The sequence below is a fragment of the Neodiprion lecontei genome, chromosome 6 (assembly GCF_021901455.1).
Source record: "Neodiprion lecontei isolate iyNeoLeco1 chromosome 6, iyNeoLeco1.1, whole genome shotgun sequence".
NCBI lineage: Eukaryota > Metazoa > Arthropoda > Insecta > Hymenoptera > Diprionidae > Neodiprion > Neodiprion lecontei.
Window position 1 is genome coordinate 17636040 of NC_060265.1, and position 27260 is coordinate 17663299.

The 27260-nt window shown below is 35.6% G+C and overlaps 1 protein-coding gene across 1 annotated transcript; it reads left to right on the forward strand.

Moving 5' to 3' along the window:
* Positions 1-25785, forward strand: LOC107216785 (activating transcription factor 3). Its single transcript, XM_015654071.2, has 4 exons — positions 1-130; positions 19763-20082; positions 23908-24047; positions 24565-25785. Exons 2-4 carry the CDS (start codon positions 19845-19847, stop codon positions 25003-25005), a joined length of 819 nt encoding a protein of 272 aa, XP_015509557.1. The 5' UTR covers positions 1-130; positions 19763-19844; the 3' UTR covers positions 25006-25785.
* Positions 25786-27260: the final 1475 nt, after the last annotated feature.

A 27260-nucleotide genomic window follows, 5' to 3' on the forward strand; every position in this document is an offset into this window, starting at 1 on the left:
GGCAAGTGCTAAAAATAGCTTGTATATATCTAGGCCGGTTGCGGCCGCGAATACTTTACAGTCGTGCGCCGGCAGCCGACGGGAGAAGGCCTAAGGTGGTCGTGTCTGATACCTTGAAGTTAGCTTGAAGGTAGGATTCGAACCTACATCATGCTTTTCGAACGCGCATGTAACGTCCCGCAACAAACCGCGCACGCTACAACATGCTTTACATCTATCGCTGTACATACTTGTATCGATATACAGCTTCGAGGTTTCGTCGCGTTTCTTAACTACCTGTAATACATAGTGCGGTGTTGGATGCTGTGCAGGACTTTTATCGGCTGGTCCGAAATCCCCAACCAATCAAATTCCGCACCTTCTCCTGCTGCACCAGTGATATAGTTGACCAGAAGTGTATATCGTACATTACATACCTATATTTAAGCAACGCGACGAACCTTATTTTACAGACGGAAGGATACGCGGAGCAAGAGATTTGAAAAGCGCGTTTTTCCCGCCCCCAGAGTGCAATGGTTACACGGAATATCGGTAAAGCCACCTTCCCACATTACGAACGTGTTCTTCGACCGAGTCCTTTCCAATACATTTCCAGCTTCTCCCGCGGCCTTGGACAACTTCCAAGTTTAGTTTCAACAACGGATCTCGGTCCCGCGTTGAACTTTAATGTTAATTCTCGTTGCACGTACGTACGTACTTACTTCGCGTTGTTCCCGTAGATTCGAGGATTCCGTCCAGTTTTACGCACTGGGTATTAACCCACGAACACACAAATACCTGCATACACGTTTTTTACGCGTCAAACTTGTGTATTGTGTACTCTTTTTTTGGAAGGAGAGGGAAGTCACGTGCAGGGTCGCAGACTTCCAGTATATGGCATTTACGTAATGCAGTATACATACGCGTGTGTAACTACCTAGTTACACACCTACATACAGTACAGAATTTTAGATCCAAATTTTTAACACCTGAAACAGTTTTGTTTCTTTCACATTTTTAGTGACACGTAGAAACCCCCTGAATTGTTGCTGTCGTGACTGCGACGAACTGTAAATGACCGGCAAATAAATCGTAGAGTGGTAAACACTTGTAGTTTGCTCGGGACGTGTCGGTTCTAAATAGCTAGCTTCTAAAAATACGCGTAAATAAATCAGCTTGCTTGCACTGCATTCGTGCACTATACCTGTAATATCCCGGGCTTGAATTCGCACCGATTCTTTATTCCTCGTGTCCTGTAACACAGGGACAAATAGTAACTAGGACAATGCTCGACCAAAGAAGTAGGTTTTTGAAAAGTTCGAGAAACCAATGGAACGCCGTTATCGAACGGGCCTATACGTAGAAAACTGTTACCAACCGATCAAACCGATGTTGCAGTTACCATTTTCAACAATGATCCTACTTTCTCGGTCAGATCTCGTTATTCATCTTGGCAAAGTTATTGCGGATTTGATGATACGTGGAAACCTTTAGGGGCGTGTATTCCGCATGATCTGATTCTCAAATGACGCGGGAAAAGTTTGAAAATGTTTCGAGCGTCGAGTTGAGTCAAAAAATAATGCAATGAGTTTTATATGGAGGTAAAACTAAAACGGATCGAGTAACATTTGATTGGAACTGTATCCCCGTTATGATATATTCATATCAATAGAGAAATTCCTAGTTGTTGTTACTATACGGTCGTTAGCTATTTTTATTTTTTTACCACAAACCAAGAATATCTTGCTGGATGAAAGTTGAAAATTTGTTTTGTACAATCTGTAACCAGAAAATCCAGTATGTCTCACTGTTCTTTTTGATTATGCCCACTTACATAAACATATTTTCTTGCAACTATATTGCGATACTTTGATGTCGGTGCAACAACAAATTGCTGTCAAGAGCTTATTTAACGAAAAAATGTAGTAAACTAAACAAACAGATCTGTTTTTCCAATGAGAAAAAAAAGGTTAGTTTTGATAACTACGACGACATTAAATAGTCACTTGTACGACATTTTCTTGTAATTTCAATAACATTTAAACCCTTATTGTAACGGTACTCATTTTACCACATTTTTCTATTAACTGTAACAAATGAATTTTTTCTCACAATCATTGTATATATAAAAGAAGAAAGAAAAAACGAAATTTTTTAACGAATGACTGACAACGTATATGATATCGCTCGAGGTAGATTTTTCATTTGGCCTATCACTTAATTAAAAAAGCATTATATACGTATAGGAAACAAATGTTAAATTTTATATGGCCCATTAGAAAATCAATGAATATTACCAAAAATCAACGCATATAGAATATGCGTAGCAGGTACCACCACATTTAACGAACAAGCTTGAGAAGCTGTATTGTTTTCTCCTCGATCATTTTTCAAAGAAAAAACAGAACCAAGCCATTTATAGACAATGTCGTGACACATTCTTAAGCATATAATATGCGGTGAATTTTATTGAATAAACATAGAAAATAGTACATTTTTGAGCCATCCATTATAATATCGAAGAATGAAACACAAAAATTGTTATTCACATCGTGAAGTGTTCACCTCACGCATGCTTTGCTTTTAATATATGCATAAAGTTATTCAAATTATCATATTGTAGTCGTTACAGGTATCGCTTATAGTTAGCACCGGAAATCTGATACATATGCCTCAAGTTTACATACTCGTATTTGTAGCCGCAAGTTTATCGCCGTCGCCGACGATGTTGAAAAGCTCTACCACGCTGCCAAAATCGAGAATAAGTCAAATTTAGAAAGTGGGAACTGTATAGGAAGCTGTGTTGATATATAGCTGATTGTGAGATTTAATTATCCGCGTGATTTAATTATCCGTTGGTCTAATTCTCGTTCGTGCAGTTCCTTATACTCGACAATTTTTGCCTTGCGTCAATTTTCTGTCTTCTCTTCGCTTACAATTCTCTTATCTTTTTACACCGCACAATAACTATTATCTGCATATCGCCTACTTCATCAATTCTCGCCTCGCCGTCTGGCATATAAAATATTATTCTCCCGTTAATTTCGTATCTTATTCTACGTGTTAAGAGATAATGATTTTTAAAAATATTTTCGAAAGAGCGAGAAAAACAGGAAAATTTATAGAACTTATTTGCCAGTCGGTCCTTTCCGAATCCCACTGCATGAAAATTTCAGTTTCAGAAATTATTTTTCTTTCTCAGGAATCTTTACAAATCATCATCATCACCCATGTACCTACAGAGCAGATATATTGTAACATTACCCACGAAACAAGGCTATCGTGTATTATGTATATACATGGTGGCGACAGACCGGAAAAACCGCAAATAGTCAGGAAATTATGACGGAACGTGGAGAAAAATCTACTTTTTTCATAAATCTTGTTCAAACTTCAGCTATGCTTGGTAAATTCAGTCAAGCAAACGTTCGGAAATGGTATTGTTCAATTTCTAAATATTTGTGTGAAACGAAGCAATACTATGTGTTTTTTAGATCTAAACTTATCTATTCAAGATGCATAACTTCTGGAGCTTTTGGTTATAAAAGCTGCCCAACATTACCTAAGTTTCGTGAGAAAAGACAGGGAATGCTGAATTTTACGATGGGAAAAGTCACGGACTTTTATTTGAGCAAAATTGTCGCCACCCTGAATTATAATATACCTACATATGTATTTCACATCTTGGATAGCTCGGATTGAAATTTCGTACAGGTTAAAGCCTTTCGCAATCTCAACGTTACGTATAGATATATACCTATAATATCTATAATACAGGTATAGTGAGCTTTACAATCACAAAATGCAGTAAAGTACAGTCGCCGTTATACTTATGCGTGGTTGTAGTGTAGTTCGTACCCATATACCGAGCATACATAAACCTACATGTAAGCTGTATGTAGTTGGGAAAAGTTTTAAGACATCGCGCTGAATTCCAACGCGTCTTTTCAACGCCAACACCAGGGTTTAGCAGCCGAGAAGGTATTTTTACATCTATATGTTTTCGCGCGTATTTACTATTATATACCTTCAACTAGCAAGAATTTTTATATTCAGCCAATATTCTGCCCGAATAAATAGAAAAATAAATAAAACGCAAAGAACATTCAGTGAACACTTGGACTTTTCGCAATGAAATTTCGCCACGCACGGCACGTAAGCAAAAAAAAAAAAATTATTTCAATAGCGTAAAATGGACGAGCACATCTGCTTACGCAATAACATGTAGGCACGGATCGAAATTCACTGTAAGTCGAACAGAAAATGTATAAAACGGTGTATGAAGCCATGTGTGTATATCATAGGGTGTTTTGTCTGAAAGTAATATTTTTTTTTTCAATTTGTTGTGCGCTGCAAAAGAAAATACTTGCAAAAGAATCTCTCTTAAATCCAATTTTAAAAATTCGTTCTTAAGATTCCAAGTTTTTCTTAATTTTTTTCATTCTTTCACCTCCACATATCGTTACACTTGATAATATGGAATTGATCGTAAAAGCATTTTGCAGAGAATAAAATTTTCTACAATAGTATCGAATGGAAACAATCCGTACAGCTCATGTGGCTGAAAAGTTATAATTTTTCTTCGGGGATAAACTTTGTATACAAATTCATCTTTCAATCACGTCATTTCATTAGTGGCTAAGCTATTGACTTTACAACGAAAATTCGAACGACACCCTTGTACAGAGTTCAACTCTCAATCAAATGTTTCAAGAAATTAGTTAGTCTAATTAAAATGCAGCTGAGTGGTAGCAATTAAAAAAAATTACATCTGCCTCATTTTATTCTAATGGACAAACTTTGAATTTCGAGAGCAATCTTTTAAAATTATATTTAAGAAGTATACTTTCGCGAGGATTTTTTTTTGCTACGTAGAATAAGATTTTCTGGTACCCCAACTATTTTGTGTGCTTAAATATTTCACAGTTCTCATTCGAAACCACCGAAAAAGTGTTCAAACATTTTTTTGATGTAATCGATGATTTTAAGACTAAAATGAGAATCAACTTCCGACTTTTTACATTTTTTGTAAAGGAAGTTTAATATTTAATTTCAATAATTTCATGGGCCGTTCTAAATGGCTAAAATAATGTATATCACATTAATAACCACATACAGACGTCTCATGTGTGCACATGTCAACAAGCTTCACACACTAGTCCAAAAATGTGTCCTCTCGCGACGAATTTCAAATATAAATATAAATAATTTCAACGTAAATAAAAGATAGATATATTGAACATAGGTATTAAACCGCACTGAGATAAATTTTTAGTTCCGGTTACCGCTCGGTCCTTAACTATTTTCATTTTTTACCACAATCGAAAAATACAGTTCCAGGTACAAAATGAAAATTAGTTTTCTAGCTGTTACCGGAAAGTCTAGTATCTCTTACTATTCTTTCTCATTACGATCACTGTTACTAGATTTTCTTGCGACTGTTGCGAAAATTTAATGCTTGTGCAACAAGAAATTCATGTCAAAGCCTTGTTTAACTAAAAAACTAGAGTAAACCGAAGAAACTGATTGCTGAAACTGATTTGCGTTGCTATTACCAAAAAGGGATCGACGATAGCGCAAAATGTTGACGTGTACCTCGTTTTTCGCAAGTCCAACAATATTCAAACAGTTTTTTTTAACGATATCTGTTTTACTGAATTTTTCTCAGTGCATAGAAGTATCTATTGGAAATAGCTTGAATAAAAATTATTTTCCTCAAATATTTCCGGTGGTCTGCGGTTGAGAACTGTTATAAGGAAATCACAGAATTAAAAAATACAAATCAGTGAGGTTTAAAGGCTGAGTGATTTGGCATGAAATGCACCACGTGCTATGTACGTGCACTCGCTCGATAAATGCTTTATCCTAATCGCGAACCGTATAACACCGCCGGTTGTTAGCCGCTTGTAAAACCGCTTCCTTTTTGATAACATAAGGAAATATAAGGATATAATAAATAGCGTCCGTACAGTCGCAAAACAGAGTGAGAGGAAAAAACCACACCGTTCAGCGCAATAACGATAATCAGAAGAATTATAAGCGACGTAAAGGGCGAGCTTCCGCGGTATTGCAGAAAGTAATTAAGAAAATTGAACATTATTTCAACTCTCGGGTTTTACTCAATCCTGGCCAATAAATTGTATACATTGATCAAGATTACGCAGAAATTACTCTGATTGAAACAAAAAAAAAGTTTCTTAACTGCAATGCTCGGGCGTTTAGCTCGACCTGACTTTTATACAAGTTTAACTAACATATCGAAAATGTAATAATAAAAAATGGTAGCGATTTTCAGTTACTGGTTATTTCTTTTTTTCGTATTTTCTTTCGCTTTTTTCTTCATTCTTTATTTTTTTTTTCCACGCCTCGGATAAATAAAAAAGAGAAATCTCGCGGTATTGAAATAAAGAGAAATAAATAAAAAGGGGTTTTAAAATCTCGGTTGAAAATAGACGCTGCGAAAATACACTTCGCTCGCAAGCGTACGTTTGCCAGCAGGTGTCTTGTCATCGAGTTGTATATGAGAGAGTTGTCCATGCGTTCTATTGAGCGTTTGTATAATGTATGTGCACCTATATACCTACGTATACAGGATAGTAAGATAAATAAATAAGAGTAATTAAACTGCACGCACGTATTATACACATAGGTATACCAATTACGACTTGATTAAGAAAGTAAATAAATTTCAAACGTAGACGAGGAAAATATAAATTTTACGGAGGAGTTGTGCCACGTGTGTGCGATATGCGTGGATATTATGCGACATCTGCTCGGTAGAAAAGAAACGAGAATAGTATACGTATTGTGCAACGAGTGGGCAAAAATGACGATTCTAAACGAGTGTGAAACTGCGAAGTTATATTACGCGGATATCACACTCACTCGTAATCGTCACTTTTGCCCACTTGTTGCACACGATATTTTTCGCTACAATAATGTAAAATTAGCTGAAAGTGAAGAAAACACCATATTTCTTGACAAATGTGGTGCTAGTTCGGAAATGGCAAACCAATTTTCCACTAGTGGCGAAATATTTTCACCAGCTTTTCTTCACTAGTGGAGAAATCGTCATTTTCCAACTAGCATGTCATTCATTCGGAAATAGCGTCTCTTGTTCATTTTCAGCAGGTGGCCAAAAGCGCCTAATTTTACGTTTGACTGGTGAAAACAAATTTTATTCAATTAATTCTACCTTCTAACAAATTAAAATTAAAAATTTTTAATTATTTTCTATCACTGTAATATATATAACATATAATATGTTACAATAATATGTGTACTAAAAATGCTCGAAACGTATTTTCTTATGCATATGCATTCTGTACCAATATCTCTTTGTTATCTAGTCTTTTCTTCTTCAAGTCTTACTAAATATTGCTGAATGACAGCTCCGTTAAGAATCCGGTATAGAAATTGTGCAAAATACGTATAACATGAAAAAACAAAGTATCGTACTCAACATTGCAAGCATGTATAACTATTTGCACTGCGTAGTATGAGGTGCTGGGTATTTTCCTTGTTTTTTTTCCCCGATTGTTTTCTTTTACGTACGTGACTTCTCGTACACCTCGTACTTATGTATGTATGTGCATTGTATACGCATTATAGTATAATTATTGCAATATAATTACCCAAGCGTGAGGGGTGCAATTTTATTATTCGATCGACCAATCAACCGCGTTATCCATTTTACGGTATCGATTTGCACTCTTCTTCTCCTGTTAAAAGTGTATGGTAACTATGGCATTTTCGCGCAAAAATTTCTACCGCAATCTGACGAACATAAGTGTTATTGTTATGATTAACAATATGGTACATATAACTCGCGAAGACCGCAATTCCAGCCGTTGCAATATTGTCGAGCAAGGCTTGTCAGCTGGGAGTGAAATTATGTCAATAGCTTTGTAACAATAAATATTCTTAAACACATGCATACATGATATATGTAAATGCACGCAACTCAAGCTGCGAAAGATCTCAGTTTCTCTTTTGCTTTATTTTTTCGCCGGCGCGTATCTGGTTCTCAGATTATCCTTCTTTGGAACTCGCATTATACCCACCAATATTATACATATACGTATACAATTTAATTTATCGTCGGTACGATTGCGTCATGACCGTGGCCGGGTGAAATTTGTGTTTTAAATAAATTAAAACAGCACCCCAATTTCAACCATGATAAAACAAAAAACTACCCAAACGTACCTACGGTCAGTTAAGATCGTTGAAGATTTGTCAAAAATCGGTAATCAACACTAATTCATTTACGATGAAAAATTTTTCTTCGCATTGCAATAGATGTTACGGTTATGGGCAGTTTTTGCATTACACTTGATATTTGTATTTATTCATAACTATTTCTTACTACGCTCATTGTAATACGCTGTGTTATAGATGTGAAGTATACAAAACGTTTATGCATCGGACAAGTAATTTACTTAATAATAATAATAATAATAATAATAATAAGAATGCCAATATCGGCGGTGATTGAATGAACGCGCGAATCCACGTTGATTCATATGCCACTATGGCAAAGGTTACAGGAAAAAGTTTGCCGTTGTTCGCATGCGAACGAAACGTAGATAAATATAAATAAACAAAATTGCAGGGTGATATATTAGCTTGCTATAAACATGTTAACTTCATATACTGTATTGTCTGTACGTTCATTTGATAAGTTATACAAACATACATCATGCGAAAATTCGGCAAGAATATATAATACAGAGAATTATTGTCTGCAGTTTATTTCCAATAATTGCCGGTGGCACTTGCAGGGTAAATATTAGGAAATTTTTTACAAGTTTTAATGTCGAGTACGCGGAATCTGTTGGAAGTTGAAGGAAACTTACGTGGTATTATTCTCGTAGCAAAAGTTTCGAAGAAGATGAACAAATTTTAAGCGATAAAAAGTGCGATTCTTGATTGTTCCTCGCAATTCTCTGGTGACACTCCGAATTTGTTTAATTTTCTTGAAGCTGTTGTGATAAACATATATTTGCGAGTGTGTAACATGAAAATAATAAGTCTTCTCGGGTTTAGTCGACGTATCACAAGTATTATATCATATTATAGTTTGTTTCAGTCCTTAATTAGATAATCATATAATTACGCGTGCCGCTATATATTTCTCGGCCGCAAGGTAAAATAAAGACTAGAATATCTTGACAATCATAAATTTCGTGTCACCGGATAGATGATTATTATGCCCGTATGAGACGGGACGCAGAGATGCGGGTTCGGGTATTTGACTCGATTAAATTTCATGAATTTTCATGATAGTGTCCGCAAGTGTGATACATATCATGTTGAAAGTAAAGTAACATATGTGTGAGAGAAAATAATTATGTCGATTTCGATACTTTTTTCATACACCGAAAGAATGTGGAAAAGATTTGATATAGTAGAATTTCTCAGCTCCATTTGCGAAACGTTGCGAATTACGCAGCGATATATCCGACTTCCGGATTTGATCGCGGCACATTTGATGATTATATTTAACGTGTCAACACTGATTTATTAACTGTGTAAAAATATGCGGATTGTTGATATTACTTGTAAGATTTAACACATTTCAAAGAATATTTATACGAATCCGCGATCTAAGGTCAAACTTGAGAACGTGTTAATTTTTACACGAAACTTTCAACTTTCGGGCACCTAAGTTATCCTCATACTGCAAAATTCGATAGAACACAAATTAATATTGAAATCGACGTAAAAAATGTCCGCATACCGTTGAACTTCGCTAAGATCGATTATTCACATTTTTTTCCGCCTAATTGAGCATTCCTCTTACTACCCGCCATTTTGAATCTAATAGTTCTAACAATTTTGGAATGATATTAACTAGCACTTTTTACGTAGTCGAACTCATCTACACATCAGTCAAATAGTTTCTTGGTAAAAGTGAGGTTCTTTTCAAATCTGTAAGCCTGTGCAAAGATAGCGATATCTTATCGTTAGGAAAGATGGTTCTTTGGTAACTCCGGATTCACTGGAACGTCTTTTTGAAAAAGTGTATAATTTAAATCAAAGTTGTTGGAATAATGCGCGAAAATAAAATTCATGTCCACTTTTCAACATATCGTTGAAAAGATCATTGTTTCAACAACCGTTATATCATTTCTTGTTAAGGTCTATGGATTTTATGAAATCATTGTGATAGCATTTCCGTTGAAAAAATTCCAATTACCAATCAGTCCAAGTCTCAATTACAGCTAAGGATTTTGGATTGACTAAAGAACCACCTTAAAGTAGAGTGACGAGTCGCTGATTCACGAAAACTTAAAGAGAGACTCGTGACGATCCTTATAAGACCGAATAATTATACACAAAAATATAAATTAACAATCAGTCGACATGTTTGAATTATATTTGTGCCAATTTGAAACGGCCATCTAAGTCGTTGATAACTTATAATTTGGACTTGGAAGTTGAAGTTTGGAAGATGAGCTAATTAAAGATTCACGAATGGAATGAGATGAACAAAAGTAAAATGGTGAAAAAATTGTTCTATTCCGTACCAAATCAACCAATTTTGAATCTCACTATTTTCAATTTTGTTGCAACTTGTTTAGATGACAATAGCATCTCTAAAGCCGCCATTTTTTTAAATCGTTCATGGAATCACAAATTCAAATTACAACTCTTCCGATTCAAATATTCCAATTTTTGAAAAATTAGGAAATTAAATTTTTTGTTTTATTTATTCGACCTTGTGCTAGATTTAATTAAATATATTTATTTTGTTTTTTCACGCACGGTCATAAATTACTTCGATTTAAATCCAGTTTGACTTATATCTCCTAAGAATTTCGAAATAATTTCCAAAATCTGTATACTCACATTCTGCATGACTTCAATATTTTTTTTCTTACAGTGGAAAATGTTTGAGAATTATTTTTATACTTTCTAAATGTTAAACACTGAAACATTATCGGTCAAAGCGCCGATCAAGATTAGAAAAAAAGATCGTTCCATTATGAGATCAATCACAAGATGACCGAAAGAGAGACAGAAAGTTTTGTTAAATCTCGAAGAATTGCAAAAATCGGTGAAACCTGGAGGTTTGAATATTTGTAAAGTAAAAATAATTTCATGAAAAATCAAAACCGAGACAAAGAACTTAATTCGCGGTTTTACAAACAAAATCAAAAATACAGTAATAGCCTAAATTGGTTTGTATTCGATACGGGGATGCCCCTGCGTAGAAACAGTTTTTAGCAAGCGAACACTCCTAAACGGAACAAACCGCGTTGGTTGAATGTGTACGTACGTATAACGTACATCGGTACATATTTACTTTAAACAGAACTAAAAGTATAATATGCATAAGTGTAGAACCAACATCTAGGTAGGTGGCGTCTCATCCTTCGGCCTCCGCGGCGTGGCAAAATCGAAGAGGACCTTCCTACAACTCCCCCCCTAGCTCCTCTCTCGCGAAGTCGAAGCAGCGTGAAAGCTAGGCGATAATAACCGAGCCCAAGGCGAAGGCTGTAGAACTCTGAAAGGATCCTTCCTATAACTTTCGAGGTTTTTGGGATGAGGAGGTGGAGGAAGAGGAAGGGGAGGTAGGCGGCCGCCTTGGAAACCCCGCGAAAAGCAGCAGCGCCTCTACATCGAAAGAATACTTTCAAACGGTGCGTCCGATGCCTGCTTGCTTGTCGCGATGCGCACGCATAGGTTCATTGTGTGCGCGAGCTGCGCGCGGTTCTGGCAGGAAACATAAATTTCACGAACACCAAACATAGAGACGAGGAAATCGCGTGCAATGTATGCATACCTGTATACCTACGTAGGTATAGGTATATACATTATGTACGTGTACGATATGCGGAAATAAAACACCGAGGAATATTTTGTATATTCCCATGTCGCACATGCGTACATAAGTATGTATATAGGTATAATATACACCGCGCCTATAAGCGTCGTTTTCAATGAATCTTGTGTATCATTTATGTAGCGTATGTAATTGGAGTCGATATATGTTTATATATACCGTGTATATTTATCCACGTATATTACACTTGTATGTAACATTCTCTTATAGTTATTCTCATATATCGCTGCACCTTTCTGACAAGTCTTTTTTTCGCGCCTCGCTGAAATCACGGAAAATGCAATATCGTCGTCTTTAAGTCGGTCCGCCCAAATGTCGCTCTTCAAGGAAAACAAACACATTATTTCTCTTACTTTTTTGGATCGGAATATGAGGCTGAAGCAGAAGCCAGAGTTAGCAGCCAAACGTGTTAAACTTTTTTGAAATAGAAATAATGTAGTTCAGTTCTATCCCCATGATTTTATAAAAGTATCGGGGATTCGAGGCGTTTTGAAAAAAATTTTGATTTTTCACTTCATTACCTTATGCGAATGAATATTGGAACGTTTGGCTGATTATTCGGGCTGTTAGGTTCAGCCTCGTGATCGGAATTACCGTAGAAAATTGTATTATTTACCTGGTTCGACCTGGTATGGGTTTGCACTTTATTGAAAGAAATTGTAGTCAATATATTTATGGTATTTATCGCTGAGTGAGAAAACAATTTGAATCAATCGGCGGGTTTGGTGAAATATTGAAATTTGAATTAAGCGAATTGTAACAGACGTTTCGTGTCGTCTGAGGAAATGAAGGCAATTCCAGAATCGTCATTGTAGTCGGCAGGAAATAAAAGGTAGAAAAACTCGAAAATCCACTGCATTAGTCAATCATATAACGCAAAACTTGGTGTTATTTCTACCGAAAAACAGCGCTTCGACAGAGGTTACAAAATTCAACCTTTCCGAAACGTTTCATAAGATTTGTACTGGAATAGTCGGGGAAAAATTGTAACTCTGAGATAGAAGCAGAAAAATATGGATCAAAAGTTATAAAACTCGGAAATTTTAGTTGCATGGATATCAGGTTGAAATTTGTAACGTTATTGTAATTATGCATCTTTAGAAAAAGTCGTTATTTTGCGATTTCAGGATTAATTTAAATTCAGTAAATTGTAAATACACAATCAAAAAACTCAGATTTTTGTAAAATCCAAGTTACTCTTAAGATGAAAAATAGTAATTTTTGTTTCAAGGTTGCGATACTTTAACTTTACTAATTTCAGCCTCGTGCATGTATGGAGTGTTGTATTTTTTTTCTCGGTATCACGATCATCGTTCCAAAGTTGCAAAGCCGATGAACTTCAAATTTTCACATTACTTTTAAAAATCCACAAAAACACTAGAAAAATTTTGCGCGAGTTTACAAAAATTTTTCAAATAAAGTCTGAAAAAAATTGTAGAAAATTTTTTGAAAAAATTTTCGGACTCTTGGAGACTCTTCTAAAACTGACTTCCTCGTATACGTGAATCATCAGTCGTATTTTTTATCCTTCCAAGTTCGGATTGAATACGCAACATTGTAAGTGTAAAATTTCGTGATACATTTCGTGAAACCTGATTCTGAAAATTCTTTTAGATTGTTTTTTACAGATTAAAAATTCCCTTCATCAACGATACGCACTGCAAATGCTGGCAAATCTTGCGCAGACTGGAAAAAGACTCCGCGAATAGAGCTTTGTACAGTCGCGCTTTATTGTTAGTCTTAAACTATGTCGATGCAGCGTCGACGTCGTCGAGTGGACCAAAAAAACATGATAAAAATTTTGTGACCAGATGGTCTCCCGCGATTGCGTAACTTTCCCGCACGTTACAGTTTTATTACATAGGCATATAGGTACGTACACTTGCACACCGTACATATATTGCTGAAGATCGGGTCGCCTTCAAGAATCTGAAAGAATCCTGAATCTTAATGTCATTCCCGTACGCGAAAGTAGTTACAAAATTATTTATAAAGAATGCCGAACTACAGACGCAACCTCGACGTATACATATATCGGTATATACGCAAGCATATAAATCAATTATAGTTGCAACACAGCTGAAATAATACATGTTTCGTTGAATAATTTATATGTTTACTTACCGTCATTTTTTGTACAATATGTTTATCCTTTTTGATCGACTTTGCTCACTAAAGAATCGGCAAACTATCTTTGTTCAATGGTAAATAAATTTTAAGGAGATTGCAACATAATTACATCTGGTTCTGAAATTACACAAATTGATCTTTCTGTTTTTTTTTCTTCTCTAGATCTTCATTATCTGCGAGGTATCAATAAGTGCTTGTTAGTTATCTGAATGATGAAATTTGCGTATTTGTGCACGAAAATAAAAACATCAATAAAAAGACCAAACGGAATTTGGTGTCCTTGGAAATACGTTTAAACACCTCGTTCTAGTTATCGATCGGTACACCTATAGGTATATGCACATGTGCGTATAGAACGTAAGTAGTATACATATACATTTAACGGCGTATCAGTAAAATGGAAAATACTTGTTAATCAGTATTTCGTAGGTGTGTTTCTTTGTTTTCTATACTCGTGAGGTTCAATTTATACATTATATATCTCTCAAGATACGATCAAGATACTTTAGTGTCGATAACGGACAAACCGATTACCTCGCACACATAATGCATCATGATATGCTGCGTGCTTACATATTCGTTTACGGTCTATCTATAGTTTCAACTTGTTACTGTAATTCATAATTGAACATACTACGTTATTACAGCTACTTATTTTTGATTCGGTCTTTGATTTAGTGCATCGTGAACCAAAGAATTCGTGATGCAAACTTCTACATACGTAATTCAATTCAAAGACGATACTCTTGGATCGTTATTTTGCATGTGAAAATGAGTTATTAAGTTATTAAATAGCAAATAAATTTGTTCTTCATTGTGCTTCGCAATGTACTCTTCATTCAATGATTCATATAATTTCCTCTTATTCGTTAAACGAATATTCCTTCACATCGCGCTATTTCTATACAAACGAATAACGTTTGAAATATGCGGAAGTAATGCAATGAGCATTTATTTCTGTATCCATCATATCTTAACAACGCCGTATATGAACGGAGCGTTATTTCCCTATAACCAAGTATAATTACTCTGCCGCAAATATGATACATTCAAGAAAAAACGAAAAGCAGTAACAAGTGCATGGATTTCATTGTTCTGTTATACTTTTTATCATTCTACAGCCTGACATACTGCAAAATCAAATTCGGCATTAGTTCAATCTCTAAAAATCTTTATACCTACGATGACAAAAATTTTTCTCGTCTATACGTCCAGTTACATGTCAGCACACACGCGTGCATCACCAACCTTCGTTATACAAGATATTCTCGGTAACGATTGGTTGCCGTATCAAATACCAAAGCGCCTGAACCCATACGTCAAAATCAAACGATTTCTATTTATAATCCTTGACGAGCGGCTAGCTCTCTTGCTGCAGCCTTAAAAACGATCAATGGACACGAACAAACGCATCGTGCGAACTACGATTCGAAATTCATTTCACTAATGTATGATAATCCAAAGAACCAGATAAGGATTTCGTCACACTTACGAAGCGTCGATCGTCGTTGTCTGCACGAATGCAACGAAGACACTTGTTTCTTAAACAATCTATCGACAAAATTTTATTCGATACGTCTTTGATTGCTGGCAATGAGAAATAGCCGTCGACAGATTGTACTAATCATAATCATCATCACCATTATCACTATTATTTGTACATCTATTTTGGAACAAGTTCGAAAACTCGTTCGGTCCCATCGCTTATGATCATCACGAAAACGCGCGGGTATTGCATTACAGTTTATACTTTTACGTTCACATGTATATCGTGAGCCACGCTTGTATATAGGTCACTAGGTATACATACACGAACCTAGGTATACGCATGTCGTGTACATACCTAAGTTAGCTAGAAGCAAGGCCCTTTTATGCGCTCGCGCTGATGTGTGGTTTACACGTTATTGTATAGGAATGTACAAATGTATAAATTGATCCTCGCGTAAAGTGTTGGTGCATGTGATAATGCCGTGATCGGAAACGCGGCGCGTTGCACACATACGAACTTGCGTGTGCGTGCCGTTGTTAGCCAAAGAAGGCCCTTTGACTTGAATACGAAACGAGGCGATAAGTACTATTATGAAATATCCATGCAGCGTATAAACTTTGTTCGTTGGATACGTGAGGCAACAAAAACTTCCTCTTTAGATTATTTACATTTTTTTTTACAGTCCCAGCTGTAATCGACACAATGATTTACCTATATTCTACACCTGGCGTGATATTATTAACGAATATGCGCATTAATATCTAATTTACTATTAAAGTGAACAACTTGTTAGTCCTACCGTCGGCAGATGATAAAGTCCAAGAACAATAATGTTTTATGTGTTCGGAAATTCACCCGACAAAATTATGAACGCAATATACGATTCATTGTATATTTATCACTATTCTTCAATTGGCTAATTCCGAATGATTTCATCTGAAATATCTTATAAAGATAACAAAAGTCAAATGATTGGAGTTCGAAAGTTCGTATATGCCGCGTGCAATGAAATATTTGGTCAAATTCGCGATCAGTTCTTACCGACCGAGTAAAATGTCATTTGTTTTGACTATTATCAGAGCATACGCATCACTGACGTTAAAATATCGCACATAGGGTAATTCTATATATTATGCACCGCTGAACAGAAATATCCGAAAACTTTTTTATTTCATCATGTGAGAATAACGCCAGAAAATGTATTCCCGAAACAACTGGCATACATTTACTGGCGTTATTTTTGCATACAATTTTTTTTTCTTTGTTTGGCTACTTGTGTTCGGCATAGTTTACATTGAATTGCGCTCAGTACGATTTTTTGAATCAGCAATGCACAAGATATGATAATTATGGTCAAAATCGGATATGACATTTAACGCGGTCAGTAAAGAGCTATAGTAAATATATGTGTAACATGCGTGTGGCTGTAATAAAATAGACTTGGACGAAAGACGTGACGATTTTCGTCGCGTTTGTTTTTTTTTTTTCACGTCGGTTTTCATCGAGGAACGACAGCTCACATTCGTCAAGTACTATTTCCAACGCGAGCACACGTCGGCATTCACGCTTCGTTGGTGGCCCATGCCTCATGTGCCACAACTTTTCGACTGATACTTGATACACATTTTTATCGTTAGGAAAATTTTTTGCAAGGCCACACGTAGCGAATACATTCGAATTTAATCCAAATTTGATGTAAAATGTAAGAAAAAACCAGTTTTTTTTTAGAAAATTATCAAAATGTGCGGGCTGGCTCTCTGCATTTTTGTTTTTTCTTCTAATCATCTGTTCAAGCCAAATTCTACTAATGACATAATTCCTCTGATCTTGGCGACTAGACGCAAGACATGGTATAACATCGGTCATTATGAAAGTCACTGCGCTTGCGCACATTTAGTAACTATAAGTGGGAAGAAAACTCACAATCAGTTAGGAACTCATTTCTTTTGGATCTAATTGTCTACACTTAGCGGCGTAATGTTTTAGTAAATTATCACGATTTAGTTGTCCCGATGAGTATTCTGCTACAAATGTATACACATACACGCATGTGTGCTTAAGTTACAGATTCCCATGGAAAACGTTGATGAGATTCCATTCCGCGCGCGACTTTATACGAGCATCGCTACATCAGGTCGATCACTATCTGCATTTAATATATGCATATAGGGCATTCCATGACATCTCGATTAAGATTTAACGCCGATGTCTCAGATTGGCTTTATAATTTTTTGCATGAAAGTACATGACGAAAAATGCCATCGCAATTTTTTTCAGAATTTTTAGTCCCAGCGTATCTCAAGTATGATTTAAAAACTTGAAAAAAGAAAACCCACTTTCTAGGATATAAAAGAATCCAGAAAAATCTTATAAAATATAATAAAATTTTTACACACCTATCAGAAGATGGAGATTTAATAACTTCAAAAGATGAATAAGAAAAACGAAAAAATATAAATAATAATAATAACTATTTCTTGTTTTCGTTTTGCTTATTTATCTTTTGAAATTATGAAATCTCCATCTTGTAATAGGTGTCAAAAATTTTTTTTCATGTTTTATAAGATTTTTCTCAATTTGTTCAGATTTTAGAAAGTGAGGTCTTTTCCTAGTTTTTAAATCATATTCCAGATACGCTGAGTCGAAAAATTCTGAAAAAAATTGCCTTTGCGTTTTTTGTCATGTACTTTCATATAAAAAATTATAAACTCAACCTCAGACATCCACGGTAGAAACTTGATCGAGATATTATGGAATGCCTCATATATAGAGAAATACGTGCAGGGAACCGCACGTACGCAATACCCTGATGTCATAATATATATATATAGATATATATATACATATGTAACATATGTGAATATGCTCATACATCGTTGCACGATTACTCCTATCGCATTCATCGCCTCTGAGCGCAGCAATACCTATATTGCATACATGAACGTAGGCATACATGTGTTAGGTATAATACCTATATTCTCTGATCGCGAGCGAGCGCCGGTATAATCATTACATCTGTATCGATATGCAATATATTTAAAATCCGACATGGATGTAATGTAATATATGCGATGTGTTTATTATTGTTATTATTGAAATATTCGCTTATTGTTGTAGTTTAACGGCTCGCGAAACGAACGAGAATATCCCTGAGCTCTGAGAAACGAATTGACAGATGCCGGACTCGTAACATAAATATTATAAATGTGTCTCGCGCTTGAAACTTTTGAACGATTATCTTACGGTTTGACATGTAGAGCCGTGTAACCAAGAGCCGCATGCGTGCGTCAGCGATGGGCCAAAAGTACTTTGTTTCTTTTTTTATTGTTTTTTACCTTTTCTCCTCCTTAGTCTTTTCTGGACTACTATACGTACCTCGGATATTAATAAATTTCCTATCCGAAATACGTGCCAAAATCTATACAACAGTGTTGCATCCGCGAGTATCTCCATAATATATTCATATAGCGTATTTTTCCTCTCTTGTGTCATAGCGCAAACTCCAAACTCTACGCTTCAACAACAAGAGAACAACCGCGCGCGTTGTTTGCCACTGTGCATAAATGATAATTAATTTTTCGTGATATCCTTTTTACCCAAATTGGAATCCGGTCGTTCCGAAATCAACCAAGCGATGCTGGAACGTTTCATTATAGTGTATACAACACCGTCACGGGACAATTGATAAAATATGCACAAAAATGCAAATTGATAGACGTTTTGTCCTTGAGATACCGACCGCGTCGGGAGCAGACAGACTAGCTGGCAGGCACGGATGCGATCGTCGAGTCCGCCTGAAACTGTCTTGTGCTCGTTTTGTGTACAGATGTACATACGTATGATACATACACTATCGCGCGTGCATGCCCGACTCACACCTCGATACACGTTCATACACGTGTATTATGCAAACGGCGATTCTAAGGTGGTATTGAGGTATACCTTATACATATTCTTATGCCGTCGTGTCTTTCACGATACGCGGCTCGTAGACGGTCCTTCTGTGACTGTGTCGGACAAATTGTCTCCGTTGATAATGATCGTGGATATTTTTCGACTACCTGATTCCATGCGCGTGTTACCGATTGAGAAAATCGGAAAACCAAAGCATTGAGATACGTTGCTTATGAATTATGATTGTGATTTAAGAGACTAGCTTCGTTAGTACGGATTTTCAATAATCCCGGTTAGTGTTGATCAGAGTCAGCGAACGCAGTGCCCTTTTTACCAATCCAACGGCTGTGATATAGGTTGCATTATTTTGGTCTATATTCATTTTAACGGTGGTTCTTCTTTTCTTGTTTTCGTTTCAGATTAAATGTGAGAAGCCGCTGTAAGCAGAAGAGAGAGAGAGAGAGAGAGAGAGAGAGAGATAGATAGATAAAAAAAAGAAGAATGTATAACTTAAACGTGAACGTGAATCCCAGCCCCGCCGCAGCTGCAGGTCTGCTAGGCGTCGCGGCGGCCGAGGTCACGCCAAGGACGCCAGAAATTTTGAATTCTCTAATCGCCATGACCAATCCCTTCGAGGGTTATCCACACGAGCGAAACCGCGAGAGGGCGGATTCTAGCAGCAGCAATGAACCGAGCCCTCCAAGCGTCCAGCACACCTGTAGTCAACTTATTAAAGAAGGTACACACCCTGCATGTTTTGCATTTTACCCAATTAATGTTATGCGGTCGAGTCGTGCTCGGTAATTACGATGGTTGCAGGTTGGCCGAAAACAGATACTTTATATTATTCTGTTACGAGATAGTTATACACTGACTATTTATCAAATCATTATATTCGTAAACTATGAATATCTCATTGAGAATACTGGAATTGCAAGCTCAAGTTTAGATATTGCCGCTCGGCCCGCGAATATCTACAAATATTTTTTCTGGCAAAACTATTAGACATAGCCATATATTCTCCCGGACTTTTATGTAGAGCTCGTCTCCAGACCTTGAAAATTCTTGAGCATAACTTTTTTTCCATCTAAGATTTTAGTCAAGGTTCACGGAAGTGTGTGATCCCGTTCTGACCTATCTTACAAATATCCTTGTAATATCTCCAAAACTGTTGATCTGGTTGTAAGGAAATATAGCGTTAAACCTGGCCAGACGATGTAGCTATCCATAGAAAAAAAAAACGAATCGTAATCGGTTCGGTAGTTCTGGAGTCATAAGCGAACATACAGACAGCCAGAGAGACGGTGGGTTTTATGTATTTAGAGAAGAAGATAAAAAAAATATGGTTAAAAGTCAAGTGAAATCGTTCGACTTTACACTACCCTGGCTGATTCGCCGTTAATCGATCATAATTAATTTCGTTATAATAATGTAAAATTAATGATTTACTATTGCCGACGTGATAGGGTAATTCCGGGTGAAGTATATTCTGATTTATAGTCCAATACGGTAAACTACATGTGAAACTGCACTGTCGGCCATCTTTTACCTATGGCCGTCTCACTCGGAATTACCATAAATAAAATGTAAATAGTTTCCTACCTCCGAGAAAAAGTCGACTACTTAGTAGTTTTTGATAGGAGATAGCGCAGAAAATATGATTTTTAGCATATGCGCATATAGAGTTTTTGCTTTGTGCGAGTTTCGCACTCGTCAAGAAATCCCCATTTTGTACACACTTGCCATGAAAATAACTATTCTCGATCAAAATACGCAATCGTATATAATAAGAGTAAAACCTTGTCGAACGAATCTACTAGACTTTCAACCATTTTAAAGCGATTTGCAACAGAAAAATGATACCTGGGTCCTTGTTAATAATTTCATAAATTTTGTTCCTTGCATTTCCAGAGAAATCATCACGTTTTGCAAATATTCAAGTATCGTAAATACTCACAATCAATGTTCGACCGTCTGATTGTAATCATGATTATTCCTCGTCTTTCGCTGTTCGTTTTTTTTTCAAATTAATTACTGTAGTTGTAGTGTAGTCCGTTGTAATGCGAGGTTTTTTCTACGAATATTATATCTATCTGTTGTGCGTATAACATATAAGGCATGTAGGCAAGATTTGAAATTGTGATGGTATGTAATTCTTTTCAGCACTTAGTAAAAAACCGATTTTGTCGAACACCAATTCTTAATTGGGGAACAAAGTACGTCGATAATTTGAAAATAATCGGGTTGTTAAATCTTATGTTCAATTTGTTGATTGCATTATACCTTAAATTTTCTGGCGTACAAGAAATGTCTGACAATTGTTAATTCGGAGTAAATTTTAACAGTATTAAGTTCTTTTTCCTCGCCAATTGATTGGCATTATTCGGTGTATGTACATCACCGTCTGCGGTTTAATTGCGACGAAAGTTTATCGAGGGCACCGTCGGAATTGTTCGTGCATAATCGTTTTGTTTGACAAAAATTGCGAGTGTTTTTTTTCTTTTCTTTCAAATTAGTCACAGTTTATACAGTTTAAAACGTATACGTACGTACGTATATGCTGGTTCTTGGGTAAAAAGAACGGGACAAAGAAGAAGCGATTCATCAGCAGTGACAGCGCGCACAAAAACCACAATTATTAACGTAATATACGCGCTGTATATATATGGATACATTAATCTTGTTTGGATAGTATTCAAGGTGAAATTGAATTAGGTGCCTTTCTACTAGGCTGAAATTTTTTCAATCCGTATAGGATATTTTTTGTTGCATTTTTTCAAGTATTGACAAATACGTCGTGAGAAATCAGCAATTAAAGGTTTGAAAAATAGTGCAGCGTTATAATAGTAATGGCATACATAGCGTGTAGTGGTACTCATAGAGATAATATTGATCATTTGATTGAAGAATGAAGAAGGTTTAGTCGAAATCCGGTCAGGTAAATAGAAATATTTAATTGTTGGGCAAACGAACATGTTTGCGTTTGCGACGTTTCGGCCGGGCCCTGCCGACGATAATCAGGCTATAATAATTACAAAATGTTTCAGAAAACAATTCTAATTGGAACAGAGACTATGTTAGTAAGAATAGTTGCTGTGATTATAACTTAGTTATACAATATATATTGTCACATGTTTAAGTGACAATTTTTAGGTTACGTGTGAAAATTGCGGTTAGCGAAAATGGTATAAAATATGGTTCACATGGATGAAATTTGACGACTAAAGAAGTTAATAATTGTGTAAGAATTGAATTAAAAAGAGATCAAACAAGATATAGACGGATTACTCACAAAATTTGACGACCTGTGCCTGCTTAGGTGTTGTTAGTTCAGCATTTTGGACGGAACTGAAGATTAGCGGATATCGATCCAAAAATCTATGGTAATGAGGTGTGATATTGATCTATGTTGGAGCAATATGGATTTGAGACTGATAACAACGTACTAAGAGCGCCAATTTTGAAAACTAGAGAATGTTAGAATATAGATGGCTGAGATGTTGGATATCTGTGCGCTTGTTGACAGTTACTCTTGTTCTTAAAAATATGGATCATTTCCTTAATATTACGTTTATACCAATTAGGTTCTGTAGCTAAGGTTATGGAGTTATTAAAATCAAAATGATGTCCAAGACTCAAGGAGTGTTCTGCTGAAGCGCATCTTTCAGTATCATGGCATTTAATATTTGAGCGATGGCCAGAGATTCTATTTTTTAAATGTTGTGACGTCTGTCCAATATAACTTTTGCTACAGTCCCGACATGGTATTTTGTACACACAATCGATTTTTTCTAAATTAGAAGTTACAGATTTTAAATGAGAAAAGAGAGGATATTTAGTAGTATTTTCAATTTTAAACGTAATTTTAATGCCTTCAAAACATCAGGAAAATTTGACGACCTGTGCCTGCTTAGGTGTTGTTAGTTCAGTATTTTGGACGGAAGATTGAAACATTGAAACATTTTGTAATTATTATAGCCTGATGATGGTCGGCAGGACCCGGCCGAAACGTTGTAAATGCAAACATGTTCGTTTGCCCAACAATTAAATATTTCTATTTACCTGACCGGATTTCGACCAAACCTTCTTCATTCTTTAATCTACCTCCTGGTCACTAATACTTTACAAATATTGATCATTTGACTAATTTAGAATTTTCTGCAATATTAGTTATATATTTGTTTGCAAATCAATGATGTGAAAGTTTGGAATTGGAGCCCCTTAACAATACACTGCAATAAATATTGTACCTATGTGTATCTGAACATATACTGTACACATCATGCCCTTCAGTTTTTAGACCGGAGTTTAACATTTTATAATAGTATTTAATATTTCGAGAAATTGCATTGCGTTAAATTCTTGCACAATATCACTAAATTCGGTTTCGCCTGTTTGAAATCATACAATATAAAACTTTCATTCGATTGTAAAAATTGTACAGCTATACGTATGAAGTGTACGTGAAATTAAATGTGACGTATTCATTGCACGCATGAATGCCAGGGAATTATTCCCCCTAAATTATTAAATTTGATAATAAATACTTTTTTTTTTCTTGTAGGCTTAAAGTTGACGTTACAAACGAAAAGACGGGCCAATGGTAGCGGGGACGAGTGCAGGAAAAAAACAAGAAAAGAAGATGGTAGTGCAGACGACGAAGAAGATGACGAAGGAAGTAGCACCAGCGGTCGTGGTGGTGGGGTGAGTAAAATATCTATTGAGAAATTTCACCGAATTATGTGTCAATACACAAAGAGAAATTATTAGTTGTTGTTACTATACAGTCCTTAGCTACAAAATGAAAATGATTATGTAGTTCAGTAACCAAGAAATTTACTGTGTTACAATTCTTTTTCATTATGGTCACTCGTACCGTATTTTCTGGTAAGAATTGCAATGATTTGACGTTGGTGCAACAATAAATTGATATTAAGGCCTTATTTGACTAGAAAAAAACAAATAGGTTTAAAATTGCTATACCAAGAAATGTAGTATTGCCAACTATGATCACACTAGATAGTTACTTGTACTATATCTACTTGTAATTTCTACAACAAAATTCAAACTGTCATTGTAACGATACGAAGTTTCCTAGAATTTTATTACTAACTGTGACTGATGAAATTTTTCTCGCTGTACAAAATGCATAATTGACAGTAAAAAAAAGTTTGTTACCAGTTCCGATGGTAATGTTAATCTTCTATTTTCTCTATAATAGTTGACACCGGAGGATGAAGAGCGGCGTAGAAGAAGGCGGGAGCGCAATAAAATAGCAGCGACGAAATGCCGGCTAAAAAAACGTGAAAAAACGGTGATACTCGTGCAAGAATCGGAGGTATTAGAGACCCAGAACCACGATTTAAAATCACAGATACAGGAACTTGAGACGCAGAGGCGCCGATTAGTGGAAATGCTGAGCGTTCACAGTCCGACGTGTCTGAAACAAGGTGGTGCTAACGAAAGTTCTTTTCAACAATTTACCGAACCCTTACCTCTGCCCAGTTACCAAGAAAACTTCGCCCAATCCACCTTGAACCAACCTCAAAACTGCGTCACGGATTACCCCGTAAAAGTTGAAGGGTATGGAAACTCCGGGCAGGATTTTTACCGGCAAAATAGTCCTTATATACCTACGTCGGATGCCGGTTGTACGGTTTAGTCCAAGAGTATAGCGTGTCCACGTACCTTGGGGAGAGTGCTGCGTATATACTAATCGTAAGAAAATACATGCATTAAGGCGACGTGTTATGTACTCCTACCTTACCGACTGAAATTGGCCCCGTCATATTAATGCTGATTCTCGGATGACCTTACAAACGGAAAAAAGAAATTGATTTTTGTTATCGCATTCGGTCGATCAATTGCAGTGAGATCTTCAGTGTAATCGGGAGAAAAAAAAATTCTTACCATCAGAATATCTATACTGCTTGTTTGAGCGTTACACCGACTAGCAAAGTTCAAGCCGTTTAATGTTTGAAATGTAATGCAAGTAATTTTGATGTATTAATTATGTGCAGAATGTCCAGACAATCATTTCTCTTTTATGCTTATAAAAAATAAGAAGACAGTTTCGAAAACTAAAAACGGCAGTATTGCATTGCGGGCCAAAATAACTTTTTTACTTCACGATTATAACGAATTTTTGTCTCAACGCCGTTCTTACCAAATCAGTGAATGTCAGACGGTAACCCTATTCTATGTTTCTGGTTTTGATGTATTTGCAAAACTATATATAGAGTCTCAGTTACCGACGAATTAGAGTTCTTCCATGAGTATGCAGCATTGCCTTAACAAGTCGTACAAACTTCTTGTCGTGCTTCCCTCATTTCTGGTTAAATTTCTTATTTTCCTTCCTCCCCGTTGAGAAAAAAAAAAAAAAAAACAGATAATAATATATCTATGGATTCGATGCTTCGTTTTGCGCACTTTTTAACTCTTTCAACGAAACTTTGCAGGTATATAACTGAGTGAATCACTTAAATGAATAGTGATTTACCACTTATATATTGTGATACCAGAGTTTTGATGTCGTAAAAAGAGGAGTTATTTAAAACGGCAGTTGTGATATAGTTGCGCCAAAACGTTATTATTAATATTATTATTACTCTGATATATTATAACGTTATTTTATACGATATTTATCTATAAAAAATGATCAAAGTAGATTTATGTTACGCTGTTGCGTTTCGCCAAATGCGATTTCAAACGTAATTAACTATTGATAATAACTTCTCCGTCAATGGCAAAAATGAATAAAAGGGATCATTGTATTTCGCAAGTTCGAAAATTTCGTGGTTCATTTTACAAAGATAAGAAGAAATGTATTCAATTTTAAAGTGACAAAGTGGAAACCACTCTGAAATTCTTCATTATATATGAAATTAGAGTGTGACAATTTTGAAATAATGAGATAATTAGTAACAAGCTCACGCATTGTATTATGGTTGAAAAAACCTAGTCACATTACTGGATCGTGCTTTTTGACTAAAAATTATAAACAAAGTTAATAGATTTAAGGAAACCTCTTTTTTCAATAATGAAATTGTGGTCAATTCTCACGAAGCGTGTTATGGAAATACAGCACAAAAGCGCTTAGCGATTGGGGATTGCTAATTGTTTCATAAAATGGAAGAAAACCAATGCTTCTGATAAACTCACTTTTACTCATTGAAATACGAATTCATATTCTTCAAAATTGACCCTAAATTTTCGAACTTATGATACAAGTGTCCCTTCCAGATAAAAGGTATTGTTTCGGATTTATGGGAAATTCTTGTACTCGATGTCACTAGTGACATAAGTATTTTATGAATCCAAATTTAAGATTAATAGCGAGCACTCTTTCCCTATACTCTTAGATTCAGCGGTAAGACTATACGTGTATAATAATATTTTTTAATTATCGAGATTTATTTTAGTATTTTTTTTCTCTGATTATTACTACTACAGTAATGGCGTTTGAAAACTCGTTATTTTTACTCGTATTATAAGAATCGTAAAATTTTTTTTTCAATGAACTTTCAAACATTCCTTTATAGTAAATCTACTGCGATATTCTAAAAGCTTTGACATTGTAGATAAAAGAAATGCGTTTTTTAGATGTGCGAATATGAAATTACGATCATCATTATATTGAAATAACATATAAATATTTTTCCTTTTTTCTGACAGTTGCAAAAACTACATCGTGGCTACTGTACACCTATGTGAACTACAGCTAATTTTTTTTCAGACTTGACTTTTTAATTTTCAAATGCCTTGTTACACGAATACAAGCTGCGAATTGCGTGCTCGATAGTCAAACCTGCATTTGCAAACACACTTTTACGTACTATGTGTTATATTGTTATTTGGCTACTGAAAACTAACGTACATTTCGCACTACGAGTATAAGTATATATTTGATAGAATGTT